Source organism: Hemiscyllium ocellatum, chromosome 3, assembly GCF_020745735.1.
Source record: "Hemiscyllium ocellatum isolate sHemOce1 chromosome 3, sHemOce1.pat.X.cur, whole genome shotgun sequence".
Taxonomy (NCBI): domain Eukaryota; kingdom Metazoa; phylum Chordata; class Chondrichthyes; order Orectolobiformes; family Hemiscylliidae; genus Hemiscyllium; species Hemiscyllium ocellatum.
Genome location: NC_083403.1, coordinates 58,311,360 through 58,337,432, shown reverse-complemented (window position 1 = coordinate 58,337,432; position 26,073 = coordinate 58,311,360). Strand labels below are relative to the sequence as shown.

The window sequence follows — 26,073 nt, the reverse complement described above, 5'->3', positions numbered from 1 at the left end:
TGCCACAAGGTGAAGGGATTGTTTACTTTATACCCTTGTTCAAGGATAGTGTTAGAATAAGCCTAGCAACGAAAGGCCAGCCAACTTAACTTTGAATGGAAAACTGATGGAAAATGGAAATGATAACCAGAGCAACATTAACAGTAATTTGGAAAACTATGGATGAACTAAAAAAAATCAGCATGAGTTCATTAAAGATGAAACATATTTTCTTTTTTGACGCAATGAACATGGTTGATTAGTGTAATGCAGTCGATGTGTTGTCTCTGAACTTGCTCATCAGCAAAGTCAAGCCCATGAAATAAAAGGGATATTGGCAGCGTTGATACAAGGTTGGTTGAGTGACAGGAAACAGTCGTGGTGAATAATTATTTTTCAAGCTGGAGGAAGATATACATTACGATCCCCCAGCAGTCAATACTAGAACCACTCCTTTGATCTGAAATAATAATCCTGACTTCAGTGCACAAAAAAGGCTTATGTCAAGAAACATGGCAGCCTTTAAAGAGGATATCTAATAACTCTTAGGAAAGAGAAATTATACACAATGTGAAAGATAGGCAATTGACCTCATGTGGTAAAATAATAAAGTTAATGATATTATTTTGAAAGAAATACCATGCATATCTATGATTTGGAGATGCTGGTATTGGACTGGGGTATACAAAGTTAAAAATCACACAACACCAGGTTATAGTCCAACAGATTTAATTGGAAGCACACTAGCTTTCGGAGCGACGCTCCTTTATCAGGTGATAGTGGAGGGCTCAATACTAACACATAGAATTTATAGCACGCTGTAAATTTTTATAGCATACATCACACTGTAAATTTTTGCTATAAGTTCTGTGTGTTAGGATTGAACCCTCCATATCACCTGATGAAGGAACGTCGCTCCGAAAGCTAGGGTGCTTCCAATTAAACATGTTGGACTATAACCTGGTGTTGTGTGATTTTTAACTTTGTGTATATCTACAAAGAGTTAGCAGACTTTAGGTTTGTCAAAGTTTCAAAAAAAAGTTGGAAAACAATGTCCAAGTAAAAGGCAGGCTAGTAACAAAAACATTTAGTTTTCCAAGTATTTGAATAGGAAAAAGGCAACTAGAGGGCTAGGTGCAAGAATAGAAAATCATGATTTGATCAGGTAGAGCCAACGTGGCTTTCTTGAAAGGGTCAGTATGTTTTACTAACCTGTTAGAGACCTCGATGAAGTGATGTCCATGGTGGAGGGCGGAAAACCCATAGATGTGTTTGAATTTCTGAAAGATACTCTTTAAGGTACCACACCAAAGATTGTTGGAAAAATAAGAGCACACTGAGTAGGGTTAACATTTTAGCTTGTATAAAGGATCAAAACAAAAGAGTAGGAATAAATGCCCCTTCTTGGGTTGGCAAGCTGTCACAACTAGAGTGCTATAGCATTCAATACTAGGTTCTCAACTATTTAAAATTAGATTAGATTAGATTAGATTACTTACAGTGTGGAAACAGGCCCTTCGGCCCAACAAGTCCACACCGACCCGCCGAAGCGCAACCCACCCATACCCCTACATTTACCCCTTACCTAACACTACGGGCAATTTAGCATGGCCAATTCACCTGACCCGCACATCTTTGGACTGTGGGAGGAAACCGGAGCACCCGGAGGAAACCCACGCAGACACGGGGAGAACGTGCAAACTCCACACAGTCAGTCGCCTGAGTCGGGAATTGAACCCGGGTCTCTGGCGCTGTGAGGCAGCAGTGCTAACCACTGTGCCACCGTGCCGCCCCATATATGTACAGTTTGGATAAGGGGTACAAATGTGTGGTAGCTAAATTTGCTGATGACACCAAAATAGTAGGAATATCAGTTGACAAGGAGAGGGACAGAATCTGCAAGGAGAGATAGACAAGTCAAATGATTCTGCAAAAAATTTGGCAGATGGAGTAAATGTGGGTAAATGTGCATTTGTCCATTTTGGTAGGATGAAAAGAAAAAAAACCAGTATCTATTTAAATAGAAAGAAATCACAGAGCCTGGTGGTATAGAGAGATCTGGGTATTCTAGTATGTGAGTCGCATAAAGTTAATATATAATTGATATAGCAAGTGATTAAGGATGTTAATGGAATGTTCTCATTTGTTGCGAGGAGAATTAACTATAAAAGTAGGGAAATATTATTGCAGCTCTAAAGGTTATTACTGAGACCATGTTTATGATATAGTTTTGTTCTATTTATTTGTAAAAGATGTAATTGCTTCAGAAGCATTCAGAGAAAATTCACAGAAGCCATTTCCTGGAGTGTAAGAGTTATCTCATGAAGACATGCTAAACAAGTTAGGCCGATATCCATTGAGTTGGAGAAACATGAGAGGTGAACTTTTGAAACATATAAACCGATTGTGAAAGGGCTTCAAATATTGCAATAATGTCACAATGCTTCACATCACTGAGTGTAAATATGTCATGGGCAGATTAAAACAGCCTCTACGGTCCAACTTGTCCATGCCAATATCTGGTTGGCATGGATGAGTTGGACCGAAGGGTCTGTTTCTTTGGTGTATATCTCTATGACTCTTAAAAGCAGAGGCTGAGCTTGCTGAAACCACTATGCTGACTGCATTAAAAGTGATATCTCTGATAAATATAGAGACAAATGCTAATTGGTGATCCAATTTTAATAAAATAAATTGGGTAAAAGAAATAAAGTGCTAAACAATTAGAATGTTTTTAGTTTTAAAAATATCAGTTTAACATAGTGCATGCACACTTGCTTGCATACAATCAGTCAAAGTTGGCAGTGAACATGTGTGGTCTACAGTCATCATTGGTGCATTGGGGATTAGCAAACATTGTAAAATAGATTAAAAGGAACAAAAGGATGACATTCTATGGAAGAAACACAGAGTACATGGACATGAGTTCGTGGAATGCCCTGCCAGTAACAGTGGTGGACTCTCCCTCTTTATGGGCATTTAAACGGGCATTGGATAGCCATATGGAGGAAAATGGGCTAGTGTAGGTTAGGTGTGCTTGGATCGGTGCAACATCGAGGGCTGAAGTGTCTGTACTGCACTGTATTTTTCTATGTTCTATGAATACATAAAGAAGCTTTAGTTATATGAGGTAATGACTAATCTAAGCTCACATCATATTTGCAGTATTTAAAACTGCTTTCAGACCAACAAACAGCCAATAAAGCCACAGATCTGTACAGGAGCTGTGAAGAATACATCACTAAACAGAAACTCTTTCAGATAAACCACCAGAAATCTAAGTCTTAATAAAGACATTTACAGCCAGCGATAGGAAGAACAAGCAGTGAGAGCAGTAATATCCCACTGGTAGCTAAGAAGAGAAATCCAAACTGAGAAAAAAAAAGCATTAGATACCCAAACAAATGTAATCACTTGATGAAATGGCCATTTTCACTGAAAAACTAGGTTGATGATCACAATCAAGACTTCGAACAATCAGTTAGCAAATATCAGAACTGTTGGCTCCATGACAAAGTTAACAGCTGCAAGGTAGGATGATTCTTAAGGTACAGGCTGAAAGAAAATCAGCTTGAAAATGGAAAGACAGAATTGAGAATAAGAATGGTTACTGCAAGTCCTAGTAACAAAGCCCTAGCTCTAAAGTTTGTGAAAGCTTTATGATTTTGATGGTTTGAATAACACGTTTTATTAGCAGGTGAGAGTCTTAATGATTTAATACATTAAAATATGAAAAATCTGATACAGAAAAAGAGCACGAGTTTCATCACATGAGGCTGATTTTTACCTCAAATTGCTAAAGTTGCATTTCAAGGAGTTTCTTGAAGGTTTCTGTCCATGAGACCTGTGAAGTTATCTCACCCAATTTTCTGCTGCTTTTCTTACGTCTGTATCATACACTATGGTATCGCAGCAGGGGAAGTACTTGCCACTACCAGTACCTTCTGCAATACCCACTGCTGGTGCAACAAACAAAGCAAGTATGCAACAGCAGGTCAATGCTGTCAGTCACAAATATCACTTCACAGTTGGAATATGAAAAAAATTCCCTGTAGATAACAGACAGAGGCAGGTTTGCATTCCAATTTGTCAACTGACATTGGAAGGTAGGCAGGAGGGTCATCAGGACCGCTAAAGGAAACCAATCATCAGACCCTGCCAGTCTGGTCCAAAATTGCCTTCCAGGTAAGTGAGACATCTACAATCTGAAGGACTGCCCATCAGGGCAAGAAGGTTAATGACTTTCGAAGCTCCGCGGTGGTACGTGCCATTATTTTCTCTCTGCAGTCATCACACTTGCTAACTCTGTCACTACACGCCCCTCTCAACAAGCCTCACGGTCTACTGTACTCACTGATGTATGCAGCATCTTCCATTAGTGGCTCTCACCCACCCTAACCAACTAACCCTTCCTGTCCTCTAAACTGCCTATATTCAAAACACCTCACCACCTTTCCCCTACCTGCAACACAGTAAGAACAGTACCAGCCACTTTCATCTCACTCAGTCCCTGCTTCTGTCTCATACAAGTTAGATTGAATGCCAAGTGTTTTGCTGCTGCCTTATTACCTGCATGTGAGCGTATTCTTACCATGCCCCAGTTTCTTACCTCTATTTTACAACTTATTCTATCTCATGATTCCTGCAGAGACCAGCAACATATGCACAGTCTCTGCTTTGAAGTGGCCAGTGTCTCAGAATATCAGCTACTCCTCCACCTGTGAGTATGAAGTCACGTATGCCTCAGAGGAAGCACCGGTGAGGCTGTAACCTACACATACCACCAGCTCAGATACAAATGTCAGTGGCTACTTCAATTAGATTAGAGTTGGAAGGTGGTTGCTGCCCATGGAGTGTGCCCTTTGGATATTGGGGAGTGCTGGACCAGATGGATGTCCAGAACAGCAAGTGGCAAGCTCAAGCTGCTAGGTCCCTGCACAGACAAGTGGGAGAAAAGCAAACTGCTTATTTGCAAGGTGAAAATAGATAATAATCATGAATCCCTGCAGTGTAGAGGAGGCCATTTGGCCCATCAAGTCTGCACCAACCCTCCAAAGACCCTAACCCTCAACCTATCCCCATACCCCCACATTTGCATGTGCCAGCCCACCTAACCTGCCTATCTTTGAACTATAGGAGGAAACCAGGGCACTCAATATAAACTGACACAAACACAGTCATTTGTGGCTGGATTTGAACCCAAGTCAGTGGTGCTGTGAGGCAGCAGTGCTGACCACTGAGCCATGTGCTGGTTAGTTGTCTTTAGCCACTGACTTCTCAACTACTTGATTAGAGGACATAATGGCACTTGCTTTGGATAGTCACCTGGGATGTCCAACCAACATATCAGCAACTGAGCAAAACATCCAATGAAAATAGTAAATTCTACCCACAATTTCCTTTCTTTTACAGCATGTTCAGCAGACTTATACTTCAGGACCATTTAATTCTTTAAATTTTGGGTCCTCTGATACTTTCCTCAATCCTGTGCATTCTCAATCCCCTCAATTCAGATTTGACATATTTTGAGTAAACTAACATCATGAAGATTCAGCTGTGATGAGGTCCACAAATATTGTTTTGATCAAGTTTGGAATTAATTTCTTCTTTCTTCCCTCCTGAAGTTGGTTATAACATGGCTTGAATTCTTTAAAAAAACGACTTAGTATCTCAATTCAGTATGTACTTGACCACGTGTAAGGCAACCGGGAAAAAATAATCTGTTGAATAAGCAAGTAGAGAACTTTAGTGCATTACTCACTCGGTTAAATGCATAAACATTATTTAAAGGTAAAACTTACCCAAATCTTATGATGTGCACACTCCCTAACATAAAGTCAAGCAATACAATTTATAAGCACAGGGGAGGTGAAACTGAATAAAAATTTGGAATCTCTAAGTGCATTCTAGTGTTCCATTGGTTGGTGTTGAGGTTGTAGTGGACTTGCTGACCATGCAAACTGGTGGCTTTTCAGGTGACCACCTTACGTAAACTGAAACCCATCCTTTTACTGAGTGAGTGATATGGTACATGAAGTTTGTTTATATTTTAAATGTAATATCTCTGAGATATATTTCAAATTGTGATAGAAATAGGCTCTGAGCCTAAAAGAAACTGGAGAGAGAATGGCTGTGCTTTTAATGTTACTCTGTATCCAACAGGCAAGTTTATAATCATAATTTTTCACAAGGGTGAAGTCTGGTCATGTGACAGCTGACCTTTGGTATACAATGGGGACAAACCAGGTGAACAAAAGAGTTCCAATCTCCCATTGTCAAAGCAATCAAAATGCCATTGATAAATATCGGAGAGACATCAGCATTTTTACTTTAACAAAACAAATTTAGGGAAGTTGCTTTTTGTCTATGATTATTTCTGCAGATGAGATGTCCATTGCTACTTTTCAGTTTCAATTATCTTAATATAGTACAAATCAGTTGTTTAGCTAACAAAAACAGAAAATGCTGGCGAAACTCAGGTTTGGGTGCTTTCTCAGATGATGCATCACTGGACTTGAAATGTTAATTCCACTTTCTTCCCACAGATGCTGAGTTTCGCCAGCAGTTCCTGTTTTTGTTTCAAATCTCCTGCATTTATTTCAGTTGCTTAGTTATATAGTTTAAGCTTTCATTTAGTACTTTCATATGAAGCTTGACCAACTTACAGATTCTCTGTATTCTGGAACGATTTTAAAACACATGTCATGGCTCAATTAAAGGTATTTATTTTTAAAAAACCCAAGTACTAAAATCGGTCACTGGGAATTAAAGATTACTGATCCATATATTAAAGCTTAATGACATTGAAAATATTTTAAACATTTTGTATATATTAATATTGTGTATCAATAATTTGGCTATGACCATCAAAGACTGGCCTTTTATACAAAAGCAAACTTGAATGAGATTAAAATGCATGACCCATTAACCCAAAGAATAAGGTGAGTTATGACCTGACATTGAAGTATTTATTATGTTGTCTTTTTTCACTAATTTCCTCAGATCCTTACTGCAAGGTACTAATTCTGATTGGGATGTTTTCAGATCTCGGTAGATGGGGTCCCCGTTTCAGTTTGCAATCTGTGCTGAGCTCACTTAAGTCAGCTGAGATAACTTGAAGAGTGGTGTAATTAACCTTTTATTTTCCTGTGTTAGGAAGGGTACATCTGGCAAGGGTTTAATGCATCCTAATCATAGGCAGCAAGGATAGAATTTGACTCATTATGATGCACTCTGTAGTTGAATAACCTAACACTCAAATACATTGTCCGTAATACTGACCAATGGAACCACCTGTGAGCAAGGACTACAGCGTCTTCCGGCAAAGAGTAATAAATAAATGCATATTTGTCAACATCATAGAAGCAACATTTTCTTGCTGTCTTTCCCCATTTAGACTCCTTTTTCACACTCCTGTGAAAGATGATATCAATTACATATTACCAAGTGAACCTTAAATGTATAAATGCAACATAATCCATAGCTGCCTATCAAGCAACAATAATTCATATCTCTTGTTAGTGAGAATATGGTTACAGTAACATCTGAAATAATGTGGGAATTGGATTTATTTTGATACATTATATGAGCAGGATAAATGTTGGAGGCAGTTACACCCTTGTTAAATAAAGTACAATAGCAGTGAAGGGATCAGTGGCATTTTGGCCACATTATCATTTTTAATTGAATTATCATTGTTGAGTGCAATTGTGATTTTAACTTCAGACTGAGAAAACAAATTCTTAATTTGCATTACTTTTGATTTTGATTTAGATTCCAAGCTGTAGTCAAAAATTAAATGGACTTTCAAATTAGCCATTAACCATATTTTGTTTATCAAATCAGAAGATTGTATCCTAGGTTTATGTATGAATGCTAGGATTATTTAATAATTCTAAACTTCAAGTTTCAAGTGTAATAGTGATTGACTTTCCCAAAAAAAAGGTGTATTTTCATGTTTTATAAGACTAACCAGGCTACTTTGTTTTATTTTGACAGCTGGCAGTCAGGTGGTTGGAAAATGGCTGTCGGTATCAGTATATGGATGAACTCTTACAGTATGTACGCTTTGGTTTGATGGATGTTGACACACTTCATGCCGTAGCCCTATCTCATCCTCTGGTTCAGGCCAGTGAAACTGTCACAGCTTTCATAACTGAATCCTTGGATTACCACCAGAGCATCTATGCACAGCCCATATGGCAAACCATCAGGACACGACCTCGCTTTCAGTCAGAAACGCTTTACATTGTAGGTGGTAAGAAACGGGAGATTTGCAAAGTGAAAGACCTGCGTTACTTTAATCCAGTGAACCAGGAGAATGTTCACATAGCAAGGGTTTCAAACTGGAGTGAGCTGTCTCCAATGCCAGTGGGAAGAAGTCATCATTGTGTGGCTGTCATGGGAGACTTCCTCTTTGTAGCAGGTGGAGAGGTGGAGCACGCAACAGGTCGCACCTGTGCAGTGAGGACTGCATGCCGTTACGATCCTCGCAGTAACACTTGGACAGAGATAGCTCCCATGAAAAACTGCCGTGAGCATTTTGTACTTGGAGCTTTGGATGAATATCTGTACGCAGTAGGTGGAAGGAATGAACTACGACAGGTTTTGCCTACTGTTGAAAGATACTGCACGAAGAAGAACAAGTGGTCTTTTGTACAATCCTTTGACAGATCGCTGTCCTGCCATGCAGGTTGTATGGCTGATGGGCTCCTTTGGATATCAGGTAAGGATCAGTAATTCTATGTTTTAATGCCATCTATTGAGAATCTGGCATGTGCAAGTTGGTTTTACTTTATTAGGCCACAAATAGGTTAATCAAAAGAAAGGTTTGTTGAAGAGAGAAATTGATCTAATTTTTTTGATATATGTTTTCTAACTGCTTCATAAGTAATTAATCAGAATTGATGTACTGTGATCGATACAGGTTAGAATGTTAAAACATTTATAATTATAACATTTCACCTTTCATAATAAAAGAATCCTGAGGCAGTCTGTAACTTCTTTCCACTACTATCTTGGTTCAGATTGCTCTCTGCTACTACTTCAAAGGAATAAATAAATATTCTCAAGCAACACCTTTTAGAAAACCATATGTTTTGATAAAATCTGATCATAATGTTTAAATCATCTTCACAAATGAAAATTGAGGTTGGGATCAGAAAATGTGACAACTTGGGATAAAATTGAAGAGAAAGAAAAGAAAAATGTGATTATAAAGCTGTGTCTGACTTCAGATACTAGAATCCTCAGTTTTGTTTAAAGGCATTGAGAGTATGACAAATGTAATTGTGTTTAGTGAAGGTGACAGAGAGAATTTTCAGAAAGCATTCAACAAGGCACATTTCCACATTACAGCATCAATAACTTGTATTTTTATAGATCTTATAGCAAATGAAATGATGCAAGGCACTTCAGAAATTTTATAAATCAAGATTTAACACTGAACCATATAAGATGATTTTAGGTCAACTGACTGAAGCTTGGTCATGGGTGTTGGTTTTAAGAAGTATCTTAAAGGAGGAAAACCATAGTAGTGAGGCAAGGAGTTTAGGGAAGGAATCCGAGAGAATCTGTTTAAGTAACTGAAGGCACAGTAGTATAATAAGGATTAGGAATTCACAAGAGGCCGATCCGTTGTGCAAAGGTGTTGTGAAGGGTTGTGGAGTTGGAGGAGATTACTAAAACAAGGTGAGGTGAGGCCATGCAGGGATTTGAAAAGCAGGATGAGAGTTTTAAAATCAAGGCATTGCCTGATTGGGAGCAAAGGTAAATCAGTGAGCAGAGGACAAAGACACAGACGGCAGAGTTGTTTAATTGCTTCAAGTTTACCAAAGGCAGAGCAGGAAAATCAGCTTGGGGTAACATTAAAAGGTGGTAAAAAAAATGACTGAGGATTAGAGCATCAGATAAGCTGACATTGTGGTACATTCAGATCAGATCACATCACAATTTGAATGTATATTTCTGGGATTTTGGAACAGTGTAGAGGGAGAGAGCTGCTTTTTGTTTGCTGTTTTTGTTTCATAGTTTGTAAGGTCTTTTTTAACAGGATCAGTTGAAGCCCAGGGTCAGGTGCCTCGCACAAAGCAAAATATGAGATTACAGAAAAATCATAAAGTCATTGAGAATACTGACCAATTTAACTATCTATTATAGGTTACAGTCAGATTAAACATAAATAGGACAAGTATTTTACAGAATTAAAACTAAAAGTAGGAAACTTTAAAATAAACAAATCTAGTGGTAATTAAATGTAGATGTGGGGCCAGGTGATATGTTGTACCAGCATGATATGGGAGCTGGTGGTCCCCATTGTGGTTTATACTGACCATATCTGTCAGTTGTTTGAGGAACTCTGACATAGAGTTGGTGAGCTGGAATCCAAGAATCAGACACTGCAAAATATCCAAAAAGGGATGCCTTTTTGACTCGCTTCACAACAATTGCTGGTTTGGGCAGAAAGCAGACAAGAGTCCAATCTGCATCAATTAACCACTACCTTTCATTAGTTCAGTTAAAACCGACAGACAATTCACATCATTTGATTAGAAGAAGGTTAACAGCAAGCATGCAATTTATCACTACCCACTAAACTTGACATTCCCAGAACAGTCAGCAAAATAAAAGCTAATAGCCAAGAAGAGAAGATTACACCGGCTGGGCATTTTTCCAGGTTTGGGGTCTCCTGCACATCCAACTGTGGGGGTGCATTTTGCAAAGGTTGCTGTCCAGAACTTTTGCTGATGGTACCCTGAAAATCCTTCATTTTTATCCTTTTTCCTTATCTTCCCAAACTGTGGTGTCTTGTTCTTGTTGGCTCCTCAGCTCATCTGAGAGTGGTGTCCTTCCACTCTAAGCTCACTTCGAGGACACTTTTCGGATTACCTCATTATTCTTCCTCCAAATAAGGATTTCCCTCTTATTCATCCCTCACACCTGAACCAGTTCAAGCCTGCCCAAGCCAGCAGCTGGGCTCAGGTAACTTCAGTTTACAGCTACTGTCTTTATGTATGAGCAGCCTCTGGCCAACAAGAGTTACCTGGGCACTGTGTTTCAGGAGGCAGTCATACCCCTTAGATTCATTACCTCAAGTTCGGTCAAGGGTGACTACCAGTGAGGCACATACAGAGATCCAAGAGGTAGTGCTACAGGAACCTCAATCCTTCTCAGTTCTTGATCTTGTCCAACAGGTTTGAGATTCTTGCTCCCAGTGTGGATGAGAGTGGGAGCGCTAGGGAGGAGAGCAAACTGACCATGGAACAGGTAGCTATCCAAGAGCAGGGAGTAAAGAGAAATGTCGTTGTGATCAGGGATAGTTTAGTCAGGGGAATGGACACTGTTCTCTGTGACCAAGATTGAGAGTCACTTGTTTGTTGCCTAGGTTCAGGATATCGCACCTGAACTACAGAGAAATTTGGAGTGGAAGGGAAAGAGACAGTCCACATAGGTACCAACAATATAGGTGCAAAGCAGAAAGAGGTTCTGCTAAGGAAATATGAGCAGCTGGGGGCTAAATTTAAAAAGTAGAAACAAAATTACTACCTGAGTCACGAGCTAATTGGCACAGCGTCAACAAGATTAAAGAGGTAAATATGTGGCTCAAAGGTTGGTTGATGTAAGAAATAGGTTTGAATTCATGGGACATTAATGCCAATACTGGGGAAGAAAGGACTTTTCCCATGCTCGACCTGAATCACAATGGGACCAGGTCCTGATGAATCATGTAACTCGGGCCATAGATAGGGCTCTAAACTAAATAGTGGCAGAGTGGGAGTTGGGTGTATTCACTTGCATGGAAAATGATAAAATCAAAAATAAATCAGAAAGTTGTGGGTTAGCATTGGGGTTAATTGTTACCAGAAAATAAAAAGAAGGGACAGAATGTGTGATTGTCTTATTGTACCAAGGAACCATAAAAGTGTTGGGAAATTTGATAATATAACAATCTTAAAGGTTTTGTATCTCAATGCACAAAACATTGGAATGAATTAGGTGAAGTGATGGCACAAACTGAGGTAAATGAATGTGATTTCATACCATTATGGTAACATGGTTACAAGAAACTCAAAGCTGAGAACTTAACATCCAGAGATTTTTGACTTTTCAGAGAAATAGGAGGGTTGGAAAATGTGATGGGGTCAGTAAGAGATGAAAGGGGTATAGTTGTGAGATATGATCTAGGCTCTGATGATGCAGATTCTATCTGGGCAGAAATAAAAACAGCAAGGGAAAGAAGATATTGGTAGGAGTAATATACATCTCCCAAACACTAGCCATTCTGCAGGAAAAGCTATAATTCAACAAAGAATAGGAGCATGTAAAAAGAATAGAACAATAATTTATGGGTGACTTCAATCTTCATTTTGATTGGATTGATCCAATTAGAAAAGCTACCTGCGACAATTAATTCAAACAGTGCATTAGGCATAGTTTCCTAGGGCAATATCACATGTCGCCAACCAGAAGGCAGGTTACTTTAGATCTTGTAATGTATACGAGGCAGGTTTTATAAATAAGCTTCAATTAAAAGATCCCCTCGGAAATAGTGAGCATAACATGATAAAATTTAGTACCAGTTCAGAAATGAGAAGTGTGGGCCAGAAACAACTATTTTTAACTTTGAGGGTTTAGATGGAAAGGAATTTGTTGTGTGTACAAGAAAATCTTCTGATTCAGTATGTGGATGTACCTACCAGAGAAGGTGCAAAACTTGACCTACTCTTGGGAAATAAGGCAGGGCAGGCGACTGAGGTGTCAGTGGGGGAGCACTTTGGGGCCAGCGACCATAATTCTATTTGTTTTAAAATAGTGATGGAAAAGGATAGACCAGATCTAAAAGTTGAAGTTTCTAAATTGGAGAAAGGCAAATTTTGATGGTATTAGGCAAGAACTTTCAAAAGCTGATTGGGGGCAGATGTTCACAGGTAAAGGCCAGCTGGAAAATGGGAAGCCTTCAGAAATGAGGTAACAAGAAACCGGAGAAAGTATCTTTCTGTTAGGGTGAAAGGAAAGGCTGGTAAGCATAGGGAATTCTGGATGACTAAAGAAATTGAGAGTTTGGTTAAGACAAAGATGTATGCATATGTCAGTTATAGACAGGATAGATCGAGTGAATCCTTAGATGAGTATAAAGGTATTAGGAGGGAAATCAGGAGGGCAAAAAGGAGACATGAGATTGCTTTGGCAAATAGAATTAAGGAGAATCCAAAGAGTTTTTCTAAACATATTAATGGCAAAAGTGTAACTAGGGAGAGAATAGGGCCCCTCAAAGATTAGCAAGGTGGCCTTTGTGTAGAGCCGCAGAAAATGGGGGAGATACTGAACGACTATTTTGCATCAGTATTTACTGTGGAAAAGGATATGGAAGATATAGACTGTAGGGAAATAGATGGTGACACTTTGAAAAATGTCCATATTACAGAGGAGGAAGTGCTGGATGTCTTGAAATGCATAAAGTTGGATAAATCCCCAGGACCTGATCAGGTGTACCCTAGAACCCTGTGGGAAGCTAGAGAAGTGATTGCTGGACCTCTTGCTGAGATATTTGTATCATCAATAGTCACAGGTGAGTTGCCGGAAGACTGGAAGTTGGCTAACGTGGTGCCACTGTTTAAGAAAGGTGGTAAGGATAAGCCAGGGAACTATAGACCAGTGAGCCTGATGTCGGTGGTGGGCAAGTTGTTGGAGGGAATCCTGAGGGACAGGATGTACATGTGTTTGGAAAGGCAAGGATTGATTCAGGATAGTCAACATGGCTTTGTGCATGAGAAACCATAACTCACAGACTTGATTGAGTTTTTTGAAGAAGTAGTGAAGAGGATTGATGAGGGCAAAGCAGTAGATATGATCTTTGTAGACTTCAGTAAGGCGTTCGAATGGGAGATTGGTGAGCAAGGTTAGATCTCACGGAATACAGGGAGAACTAGCCATTTGGATACAGAACTGGCTCAAAGGTAGAAGATAGAGGGTTGATTTTCAGACTGGAGGCCTGTGATCAGTGGAATGCCACAAGGATCGGTGCTGGGTCCTCTACTTTTTGTCATTTACATGAATGATTTGGATGCGAGCATAAGAGGTACGGTTAGTAAGCTTGCAGATGACACCACAATTGGAGGTGTAGTGGACAGTGAAGTGGGTTACCTCAGATTACAACAGGATCTTGATCAGATAGGGCAATGGGCTGAAAAGTGGCAGATGGAGTTTAATTCAGATAAATGTGAGGTGCTGTATTCTGAGAAAGCAAATCTAAGCATGACTTATACACTTAATGGCAAGGTCCTGGGGAGTGTTGCTGAACAAAGAGACTTTGAAGTGCCAAGTTCATAGCTCCCTGAAAGTGGAGTCGCAGATAAATAGGATAATGAAGAAGGTGTTTGGTATGCTTTCCTTTATTGGTCAGAGTATTGAGTATAGGAGTTGGGAGGTAATGTTGCGGCTGTACAGGTTATTGGTTAGGCCTCTGTTGGAATATTGCGTGAAATTCCGATCTCCTTCCTATCAGAAAGATGTTGTGAAACTTGAAAGGGTTCAGAAAAGATTTACAAGAATGTTGCCAGGGTTGGAAGATTTGAGCTATAAGGAGAGACTGAACAGGCTGGGGCTGTTTTAGTCGGAGGCTGAGGGGTGACCTTATAGAGGTTTACAAAATAATGAGGGGCATGGATAGGATAAATAGACAAAGTCTTTTCCATGGTGTGTGGGAGTCCAGAACTAGAGGGCATGGGTTTAGTGTGAGAGGGGTAAGTGTGAAAAAGTTCCCATGGAGGGTGGTGCGTATATGGATTGAGCTGCCAGAGGAAGTGATGTAGGCTGGTACAATTGCAACATTTAAAGGGAATTTGGATGGGTATTTGAATAGGAAGGGTTTGGAGGGAAATGGGCTGGATGCTGGCAGGTGGGACTACATTGGGTTGGGATATCTGGTCGGCATGGATGGGTTGGACTGAAGGGTCTGTTTCCATGCTGTACATCTCTATGACTCTGTGACTCTATAGCTTAAATTATATTGAAAAGCAGGCAGAGTTAGCTAAGTAGACAGATTAGCAGGAATGACAGTAAGCGAGCAATGACAGATACTTAGAGGTAGTTCATGATTCTCAGCAAAAATACATCCCAAAAAAGAGGGAAGATTCTGAGAGAGATAAATCCACCATAGCTAACCAAGGAATTTGGAAAAAAAAGCATGTAAGGAGGCCAAAGTCTGTGATAGCCCCAAACACTGGTGTAAATTCAGAATCCAGAAAGGAGGACTAAAACAATAATAAAGACAAAATAAATTACAAGGGCAAACTAACAAGGAACGTAGGTTCTGAGAATAAGAGCTTCTGTAAAATGAATCTGGGGAGATGGTTATGGGGAACAAAGAAATGACAGAGGAACTAAACAAATTTTTTAATCAGTCTGAATGCTGGAAGATTCTTTGAGCTAAAGAGTACAGGAGAGAATGAAGTAAATTCACCATCCGTATTAGTCAAACTAATGGGGCCAAAGGCAGCTAAGTCCCTGGCCCAGAGGGCTTGCATCCTATGAACCTAAAAGAGGTAGGTACAAAGATAGCAGATGCACTGATTGTGACTGAGGCAAACAGCAGGTAGCTCTGTGCTGATTAGTCTAACATCTGTCGTTGGAAAGTGTTGGAATAGCAGTACATTTAGAAAATTCTTATCTAATCAAGCAGAGTCAGCATGACTTCATGAAAGGGAAATTGTGTCTGACTAATTTAGAGTTTTTTGAGAAAATCTCAAGTGGAGTGGATAGAAGGAACAAGTAGATGTGTTGTATTTGGACTTCTAGTAGGCATTCAACAAGGTACCTCACAAAACATTGTCATAATAGGAGCCCACAGTATTGGAGATAGTACATTGACATGGATAGAGAATTGGCTAATGGGCAGGAAACAATGAGTGGGGATAAAGGCTCTTTTTCATGTTAGCATCTGGTAACCAATGGAGTTCCATCGGGATCAGTGCTAAGACCACAACTGTTTACAGTACATATTGATGGCTTGGAGGAGTGAACTGGATGTACTGTAATCAAATTTGCAGACTACACAAAAATAGGTGAAAAGGTAGTTTGCAAGAGGGATGCATAGTTTACAGAGATATATTGATAGATTATGTAAGTGGGCAACAAATTGGCAAGTGGAGTATAATATGGGAAGATGTCAAATTATTCATTTTGGAGGGGAGAACAAAAGAAGAAGGTATTGTTTAAATGGTGAAAAACTGCAGAAATCTGCAACACAAAGGGGCTTGTTACTTATGCATGAAACACAGAAGGCTAGCACACAAGTGCAGGAAGTAATCAGGAAAGCTAATGGAATGTTGGCCTTTATTTCAAGGGGGTTGGAATTTTAGATCGAGAAATCTTACTGCAACTGTACAAGCTGCTGGTGAGATCACATTTAGTGAATACTGAGTGAGGTTTTGGTTCCCCCTATTTAAGGAAATGTATCATTTCATTGGACGCAGTTCAGAGAAGCTTCACCAGAATGATCCCTTATATTGAGGATTGCTGTGTGAGCAGAGCTAGCAGGTGGGACACTACTCACTAGAGTTTAGAAGAATAAAAGATGACCTTGCAACATTTGCAGACTCACCAACTTTATAGGCATTTAAATGGTCTTTGGATAGGCATATGGATGAGAATGGAGTAGTGAAGGTTAGATGGACTTCAGATTGGTTTCACAGAGCAGCACAACATCGAGGGCCGAAGGGCCTGTATTGCGCGGTGATGTTCTATCTCATTGAAACATGTAGGATTGTAAATGGACTTGACAGAGTAAATGCTGAGAGGCAGTTTCCCTTCATGTGTGAGTCTAAGACCAGAGTGTATAGTCTAAGACCAGAGTGTATAGTCTCAGAAGAAAGATATGCTAATTTAAGACTCAGATGTGGTGGAATTTATTCTCACAGAATTGAATCTTTGGAACTCCTTGCTACAGTGGGTTGTGGGGCAGAATCCTTGTGTATATTTAAGGCTGAGACAGATAGATAGATTCTTAATCAGTTGGGGAATTAAGGGTTGGGGGAAATGCAGGAAAGTGGATAGGAGGAATGTCAGATCAGCCATGATCTTATTAAATGAATAAGCTCAAGGGGCTGAATGGCCTACTGCTGTTCCCATTTCTTATAGTTTCATGTGATGGAAATAAAAATTGGAAATCTTAGTGATGTCTTGAGTTTGTGGTCAGAGGTTCATCACAGGATCAAATATTTCAAACACTTTGATTAAGAGCATACAGATTTGTTAGGCAAAAGATGGAAGAACAAGTGTACATTGCTATAAAAGTTTAAAGCATGAGTTTCACATTATGGCTCATTACACAATTTTATCTTTAATCCTAGCCATGGTGTCTTTGTGATCCCAAATAGGGGAGGTGTCAAAGAAATTCCACATACAACAATCCTGGAAGGGGAATGCCAAGGATGAATTACATTTGGCTAATTTCACACACATATCTAAAACTAACTCAAGAGTGGTATTAACAAAAGAATGGGACTGGGTTACTGTTTATGCTGTCAATCATTAAATGCTACGCAAGCTGGGCAAAGCCAGAGACAGACAGTAAGAAAATTAAACTAAATTGAAAATAAGGGAAGGAAAAGAAAATCAAAACATGATTTTGCTCATCACTGATTAGAGTATCAGCGCTTTTAATAATGGGTTTCTGCTGTAATTTCCAACTTTTCTGTGGTGACAGAAATACATCAGCTATGCCAAAAACATCATAGTGCATTTTTGATTGTCAGTCACAATTAGTTACAAATACTGCAATTATTGCATCGATGATTAAACACATGGCAGCTGGTAGCACTTGAGAACAAACAGCAAATAACAAATTGCATGCTCCAAAATCAGGATGAATAGAAAAAGAGGTTAGTCAAATTAATAAAAAAACTCTTATATTTGTAGAATAGAACCTGTCTGTTACACCAGTTTTCTACGAGATCGTACATTTTAAGGGACATGGGCCTCTGGGCGTTTTTCAAACAGGTTTATTTTTAGAATGGGACAGAAGAGTCTTAGCAAATAGCTTACCTTTTTAGGTATGTTTAAACTAATGCATCTGTCATAATTGTGCTCATTGCTATATATGTATATACAAATTGTGCATGTTCATTGTGTGCTCTTGAACAACCACAAGAATATAAATAAGCTTTGGTTCCCATATTTTAGAAGCTAGGTAAATCCATATCTGCTCATGACATCATCACTTACATCCTTCGTGTTTTCAGCTTCTATAAATGTGAAATACAAATGAGTGCATCAAGTTCCCAGAAGAAATGTTAGTTCTGCAAACTGTTTCAGGAGTTTTGAACATTATTTTGAATTTTCAATTTTCTTTTGTTTTTAAAATATTATTGATTTTTTTATTGGTAGTCTTTATTGAGGTTGTGTCCTTCAGTTGAAAATCTGCTTCAGGTCAGACAAGGAGTCAAAGCAGTCAGGGAACAATCATGGAAGATGGGGGATGACACTTTTTTGTGGATGAGATGCACATCACCACTAATGAGAGAGAACAGCAGAGATGGAGCAATATTGGGCCTCAGATATGATAAAAACTATTCTGTCCTTCATAACGTGCAGCATATCAATCTCACTATTACATGAAGACCCTCCATATTCGTGGAATCGTTTTCCACAGTTTCAATTACCCACGGTTTACTGTGGCCAGAGCATATTATAGGGAATGTTCTGCAACCAGAGACCAGGAGGTTGCTGGGAAGGTACGTTTCCCATTTAATTGAATGGGTTTGCTCCTATCCGTGGTTTTGGGGTTCCGCGGTAGGTCCTGGAGCGTATCCCCCATGGTATGGGGAGTCGAGGGTGGTGGGTGGGGCGTGGAAACAACTGTATATCCAATTACAGATATTTTTAATCAACTTGTTCAGACTGTTATGACACACCTCTGGGGCAGGTAGTCATAGAGTTATACAACACAGAAACAAACCCTTTAGCCCAACTTGTCTGTAATGAACAAATATCCTAAACTGATCGAGTCCTATTTGTCGGCATTTTGCTCATCCTGATGAAGGGCTTATGCCCGAAACATCGAAACTCCTGCTTCTCGGATGCTGCCTGACCTGCTGTGCTTTCCCTTTTGCCCTTATCCCTCTAAACCCATCTAGATGTTTTTTAAATGTCATAACTGTACCCAATTTTGCCAACTTGTTCCAGACACAAACCACCCTCTGGATTAAATATTTGCCCCTCACGTCCCTTTTAAATTTTTTCCCCCCTCACATAAAACTTCTTCCCTCTAGTTTTGAATTCTCCTACCACAAGGAAAAGACCTTGATTATTCACCCAATTGATGCCCCTCTTGATTTTATAAACCTCTATAAGGTCATCCGTCAGCCTGCAATGCTCCAGCCAAAATAGCCCCAGCCAATTCAGCCTCTCCCCGTAGCTCAAACCCTCCAATCTTGGCAACATCTTTGTAATTATTTTCTGAACCCTTTCAAGTTTAACAACATCTTTATTATAGCAGGGAGACCAGAGTTGAATGCAGTATTTTAAAACTCTCAAATTCACCATGTCCTATACAGCCATAACATGATGTCCCAACTCTTGTACTCAGGACACTGACCAATGAAAGCTAGTGTGCCAAACGTTTCTTTCTCCTCCCTGTCTACCTGTGCCTCCACTTTCAAGGAACTTTGCAAGTTTGACATGGCACGTGTGGAGATAGTGAGGACTGCAGATGCTGAAGAGCAGGATCGAGAATGTGGTGCTGGAAATGCACAGCAGGTCAGGCAGCATCCACGGAGTAGGGGAATTTGACATTTTGGCAAGAGCCCTTCCTGCATCAGGAGTAGATAGATGGCTTGTCATATGTAGGAATTCATAGACCCTAAGGGCCCCTGGTACATAGGAGGTGCTCCCAGCTGCAGAAACCTGAACTCTGGGTTTTCAGGATTGAGGAACAGCTGGAGGCACTATGCCAGAAGTGTAAGGGGTGGGGGTGGGGGGGGGGGGGGAGGTGCGGGTGCGACGGTGATCGCTGAGAATTATGCAGTGAGGTAAGAATAATAGCCCTTGACATCGACTGTATGGCATCAAACCACCCCAGCGAAACTGGAATCACTGGGTATCGAAAGCAACCTTTCTGTTCATTGAAGTCTGGCTTGACACACAGGAAAATGGTTGTGGTTGTTGGAGGTCAGACATCTCCGCTCCAGGACATTTCTGCAAGAGTTTCCTCCCTGTGGTATCCTAGGACCTCTAGCATCTGTAGCTGCTTCATCAATGACTTTCCCTTAATTATAAAGCTAGTGTGGATATTCACCAGTAATTGCACAATGTTCAACACCGTGCAAAAATCCTTAGAAACTGAAGCAGTCCATGTTCAAATGCAACCGGATCTGGACAATATCCAGGCTTGGGCTGATAAGTAACACTGGACATTTGCATCACGCAAATGCCAGGAAATTATTATGTAAGAGACAATCTAACCACCACCCATTGACATTCAATACTTTTACCCTCATTGAAACTCTCAGTACCAACATCCTAGGAGGTTACCACTGACCAGAGACTCAACTGAATTTGCCGTGTAAATACAGTGGCCATAAGAGTAAGTCAGAGACCAGGAATGCTGTGGCAAGTAACTCACCTCCCGATTATCCAGAGCCTGTCCATCTTCTACAAGGCACACGTCAGGTGTGCACCAGAACACAGGATGAGTGCAGCACCAACAACACTGAAGAAGGACAAGATCATCCAGGTCAAAGCAACTCACTCAGCTGGCACCATACCTACAAAGAACTTGAACCTGGGCCTTCTGGCCCAGAGTTAGGGACACTACCACTTCACCTTAATGTCCTGCAATCTAACTATATGCAGATCATCTCCAACAATGACTTTACACCCTGGCCTGTCTGTTATCCATCTTTAATTCCCTTCTGTTTTTCACATAAATGCAAAATATTGGTGACAACATGGGATTGATTTCCTGTTACACTCTCCAACAGTCCTGTCAATGCCTCAACTGCCTCCGTCTTATCAGCATTCTTTGCAGCATCAAGTCAGGATGAGCAAGTTTCCTCCATGTTAAACAGTGGGAACACTGAGGTCGTCAGGTTGAATTTTACCAAAAATGGATTAAGTATCAATTTGGTGAATTTCAGGGGGTGCATCTCTCCATAAGGGTAATTTCTTACACTCTTATCCAAACGTATTACCCATATATCACGCCTCTATGGCGCTACATTTGTCCTGTCTTCCCTCTTCCCAGAGGTGCGAGTACTTGCTACTGCTAGAACCTCACATGATTCCCAGAGCAGGCACCATTTTAAAAACTGAGCTACGCACCTTGCCAAGTGCTGCTAGCAGGAGCTGCCCTTCACCATGCATACATTGGGAGTGAAACCAGGGAAACAACGCTGCTCAGGGCACAAAGGTAACAGGACACTTCACTGCAAACGCCAGTGCACATTTATAAACGCATTGCTATTTAAGAACCAAGCTACACTGGTAACCTGTCTAAGGGTGTATTACTCATTCCCAAAGCTCAGTATAGCCTATAATCTTCTCATTATTCCATAGGGGACCATCACATACTGAAAAACCTTCAAATGGCTGAAAACAATGATTCTTATTCGGCAACATTAAAAACAAAGGAAAAGCAAACCAAAGCTGCATTTCCTTCTGGAACAGACAGGGACTGCGTAACTTTAGAGCACCAACAGATTTTACTGTCAATGGGTGATCAGTACATTAAGTTCAATCAATGAAATCCAGGTATCAATTAAATCCTACACACAAAAAACAAAAAAAAGCACTGTTCCAAAGAAAGATCACTGGATCTGAAGTTCTGCATTCTCTCCACAGATGCTCCCATACCTGCTGAATTTTTCCAGCAATTTATGTTTTTGTCTCAATTAAATCCTGTGTGGCACTGGCAAACCCACACTGCACTGATCTATCACACTGAAGGTGATGTTCCTCCTGCTCAGTCTCCTTATTGTCTTCCTCTGAAGATTGCTCTCACTCTTTGAGCTCTTAAGAATGCATTACATCACCTATTTGTTGGCCCTATGCACAGCAGAGATTGCTAGAGTTATGGTGAATCTTGCCTGGACTGTGCTGAAAGGGACCCCTTCCACACTGATCAATCCAAGCTTTGGAATCTTTTCTGCCACAGATTTATAATTATTTTCAAGAATTTTTCCATACCCAGACCCAGTCAGGACTTTTTTTTTTGATTTTTTTTTGATCATGAGATGTCACGTGTATTGTCTATTCCAAATTGTCTGCAGAGTGGCTTGCTCAAGCCTCCTCAGAGAGCAGTTGAGAGTAAGCCAACATTGCCATGGGTCTGGAATTACACGTACACCAGACCAGATTTCCTTCCCTTACGAATATTAGTGAACCAAATTGTTTTTTAATGACCATTGACAATTATTACATGGTTTCCATTAGGCTTGCGTTTTAATTCCAGATTGTTATTAAATTCAGAGTTCGCTATCTATATTTTCTCACCATTTAAAACTAGATTGGAGAATTGCATTTTTTTTTTCACTCAATATCATTCCATCAGATTAGATTAGATTAGATTATTTACAGTGGGGAAACAGGCCCTTCGGCCCAACAAGTCCACACCGACCCGCCGAAGCGCAACCCACCTGTACCCCTACATATACCCCTTACCTAATACTACGGGCAATTTAGCATGGCCAATTCACCTGACCCGCACATTTTTGGACTGTGGGAGGAAACCGGAGCACCCGGAGGAAACCCACGCAGACACAGGGAGAACGTGCAAACTCTACACAGTCAGTGGCCTGAGGTGGGAATTGAACCCAGGTCCCTGGCGCTGTGAGGCAGCAGTGCTAACCACTGTGCCACCGTGCCGCCCTCTCTCCAATTTCCCAATTGACTCACCGTTGGCCAGGGGCTGGAAAAATTCCAACCATCACTTTTAATCCTTGCCATAAATTCCATACCCTTGCCTATAATTCTATTCCTTTGTCAACTATTTTGCAGTGACACAGTTTGTTTACAATGTTAATATCCTATTATACCTACAGCTGATCATCTGAATCAATGTCCCTGGCATCAGAAAGACCACCTCTTTCCATCTCCACAATATTGGTTGCAGTAGAGTCACAGGCAAACAATCTGATTCTGAGCTGGTCAACCATTTCTCTGTCACCTCCAAACTTCTCTATTCTATTACTTTATTGCTGTCCTCCCATTTTTTACTTTCCAAAAAAATTGACTGAGTATACCTTGATGTATCTTTTGATCTCCCATGTGTTATTGGCTGACAATGTTTTCTAGTATCAATGTCACTGTTGAACATTTGTCTTCTTTGAAGGGTCCTTAGTTTCATTAAATCATGTCAGAGAAGATAGTTATATTTCTGAAATAATTAATCGCCTTTGTTTGACGCTGGAACAAACTATGTCCGTGTGATTATTCCACCCTTGCTTGCATTCTTTTTGATAACGTTGTCAGTGTATCATATTCAGGTTCTCCACAGCTGCTGCCAGACCCGCTGAGTTTTCCCAGAAGTGTTTGTTTCTGATTCTGATTTCCAACATCTGCAATTCTTTTTTTTTAAATCAGGTTCAATCATTGACACTAAAGCTGACTGTACTGTTTTGGGAACTCTTTCAAACAGATGAATGTGCTGATACAAGCATTGAGGTAGAAGATCATCTGTGATTAGGCTGAACATTGGGTCAGGCTGGTGAACCTGGGCAGCCCTGCTTGTATTTTCCATGACTGCATGTTCCTAACTAACTTTAATAAAGTAATTTAGCGTGCACATGAAATTGTCATGCTCATTTCATTAATTTTACTAACAGGCCTTAAGCATGTAGCCAGTTTTAAGTATGAGGCTAGAGTACGAAGTCTGTTCCGATCCTCCCAAATGGCCACTGCACTTGAACTCCCAGCAACATCCCCTGTCTCTTTGCTGTCCTCTTCATCTAACATAAACTGTTACAATGAAAGCCCAGACTATCATAAAAACTCTCACAGCTTCCGTCTTGACTTCATCCCTATTCTATTAATTTGACCCATGGGTAGAGCCTTTACAGTTGAATTTTTTCACAATTGTTGAGGCACAACCATAAACAAGTTTAAAATCATGCAGCTATGTTTTCAATCCCAAGCAGCTACTTGAAATTTGAAAAAAAAATGGTGTTTTAGAATGAGAAAGGCCAAGTAATATAGTGAAAATGAATTGTCCAGGCTAAAATATTGAAAATGAAACACGAGATTCTGAAAATACAAAGCAGGGCCATTAGCATCGAGAAAAGAAAAGAACAATTAATGATTTTGTAGAGACTCTGTCAGGGCTAAAATAAAATCCTGTAAAATCATCTTTAACAGCATCAGGCGATTTAATTATGGCTGCAGCATTACCGAAACTGTAGCATGCTGATTAGACCCCTGGGAAGCAGATAGAATGAAGTGTTAATCTATGTGATACACTCAATAGGTGAACCTTAGCATCTGTGGAGGGCTGTGATTACAAGGGATGATGTACCAGCATGTGGTCGCATAACCTAACAGCAGAGAAATCAGCTTGATGACTTTTGAGAATTCCAACAGGAAAATGCACCCCGGTTTTAAGCAAATTAAACAATAAGGACACTCTAATTTAATATCTGTTTTAGTACAATCAAATCTGTATGCAAATCTTCAGAATCCCTTACTGATAGACAAGAATGAACATAAAATGCATACGTGAAAAGAATTTAATCACAGAAATAAATACAGGTGTGTTCAGCTTTGTATAAGATGGAAAATATAGTAATATATTTTACCCTGGACATGAACAAAGTTTCCTCTAAAGTATAGCTTGTGGTTTAAAAAAAACCTAAGACATGTGTAAACAAAAGAAAAATGAAGAGATACGTTTTTGGTCGATTAGGTGATTGAAGTATGGAAATTCATGACCGAATCATGCTTCAAAAATAACCTTCAAACTGAGATACTGAGAAATCAACTCTGTAGGGTTTCTATGTGGGGAATGTACTGGCAGGGGTGGGTGGAAGACTGTTTAGATCCTGGAGGACTTTATAGGCACAAACTCGGTGTTGCCCACTATCCGTGGGTGGCATGGTGGCACAGTGGTTAGCACTGCTGCCTCACAGCGCCAGAGACCCAGGTTCAATTCCCACCTCAGGCGATCGACTGGAGTTTGCACATTCTCCCCGTGTCTGTGTGGGTTTCCTCCAGGTGCTCCAGTTTCCACTCACAGTCCAAAAAATGTGCAGGTTAGGTGAATTGGCCAGGCTAAATTGTTGGGTCGAAGGGACTGTAAGTAATCTAATCTAATCATATCACCAAAGTACTGTGGTAAGTCTCCATGTACTTATCTAGCTGTCATCCTACTGTGATACTGAAAATCTGTAGTTGACTACTAGCTGCAGCTCCAGACAATCGTTGCCAGTACAGCTTCAATATCATAGGATCTGTACAACAATGAGCAAAATTGTTTGGTGCAAAGAAAGTAGGACAAATCCAAGTAGGACTAAATTGAAAAAGTATTTCAGAATGTTATTTAATGTTGGAATGTGTAATTGCAGATAGTTATTGACATTGGAAAGTTCTATTATAAATATTTGTGAATTTACAAATGTAGGTACAAACACTATTAAAATTTTTTAAAAATAATAAATAAGACAGTGGGTTATATGTAAATAGATGGAAAGGTAGCTGGATTCCATTTGGCCTATACGCATTAAGAAATTAATAATTTAAGAATAAATCAAAGAAAAGCAAAAACACGCATCTAGAACTTGGTGTATGAATTCAAAAAGATATTTGAACAGCATGTCTTATTTGGGAAAAGAATGATTGAGTACAATATGATCTGGGCCCTTTAAATGCTGAGAGGGTAATTTAAATGTAAGCAAATAACTTCAACTAAGCTATTGCCTAATACACACATTTAAATTTAACAAGCCTGAAGGAATTCTAGAAGAATTTGTGAGGAAACTTCTTTTATGTCACTCGAACAGTGGATATGTGAAAATCATTATCAGAGGGAAGCAAAATGTTTTTTGTCAATTAACATTGGTGATTGGGAATGGAATTGGAGGTTTCACGGGATAGATATCAAACGAGACT

At 39.9% G+C, this 26,073-nt stretch overlaps 1 protein-coding gene across 7 annotated transcripts in view; it reads left to right on the top strand.

The window, feature by feature from the left end:
• klhl32 (kelch-like family member 32) overlaps positions 1-26,073 on the top strand; it is a 253,841-nt gene that overhangs the window by 201,503 nt on the left and 26,265 nt on the right. For all 7 annotated transcript variants that reach the window (XM_060820859.1, XM_060820854.1, XM_060820853.1 and 4 more), the window contains one exon: positions 7,978-8,704. In XM_060820859.1, coding sequence (XP_060676842.1) covers positions 7,978-8,704 — 727 coding nt within the window. The remainder of the gene's footprint in view (positions 1-7,977; positions 8,705-26,073) is intronic.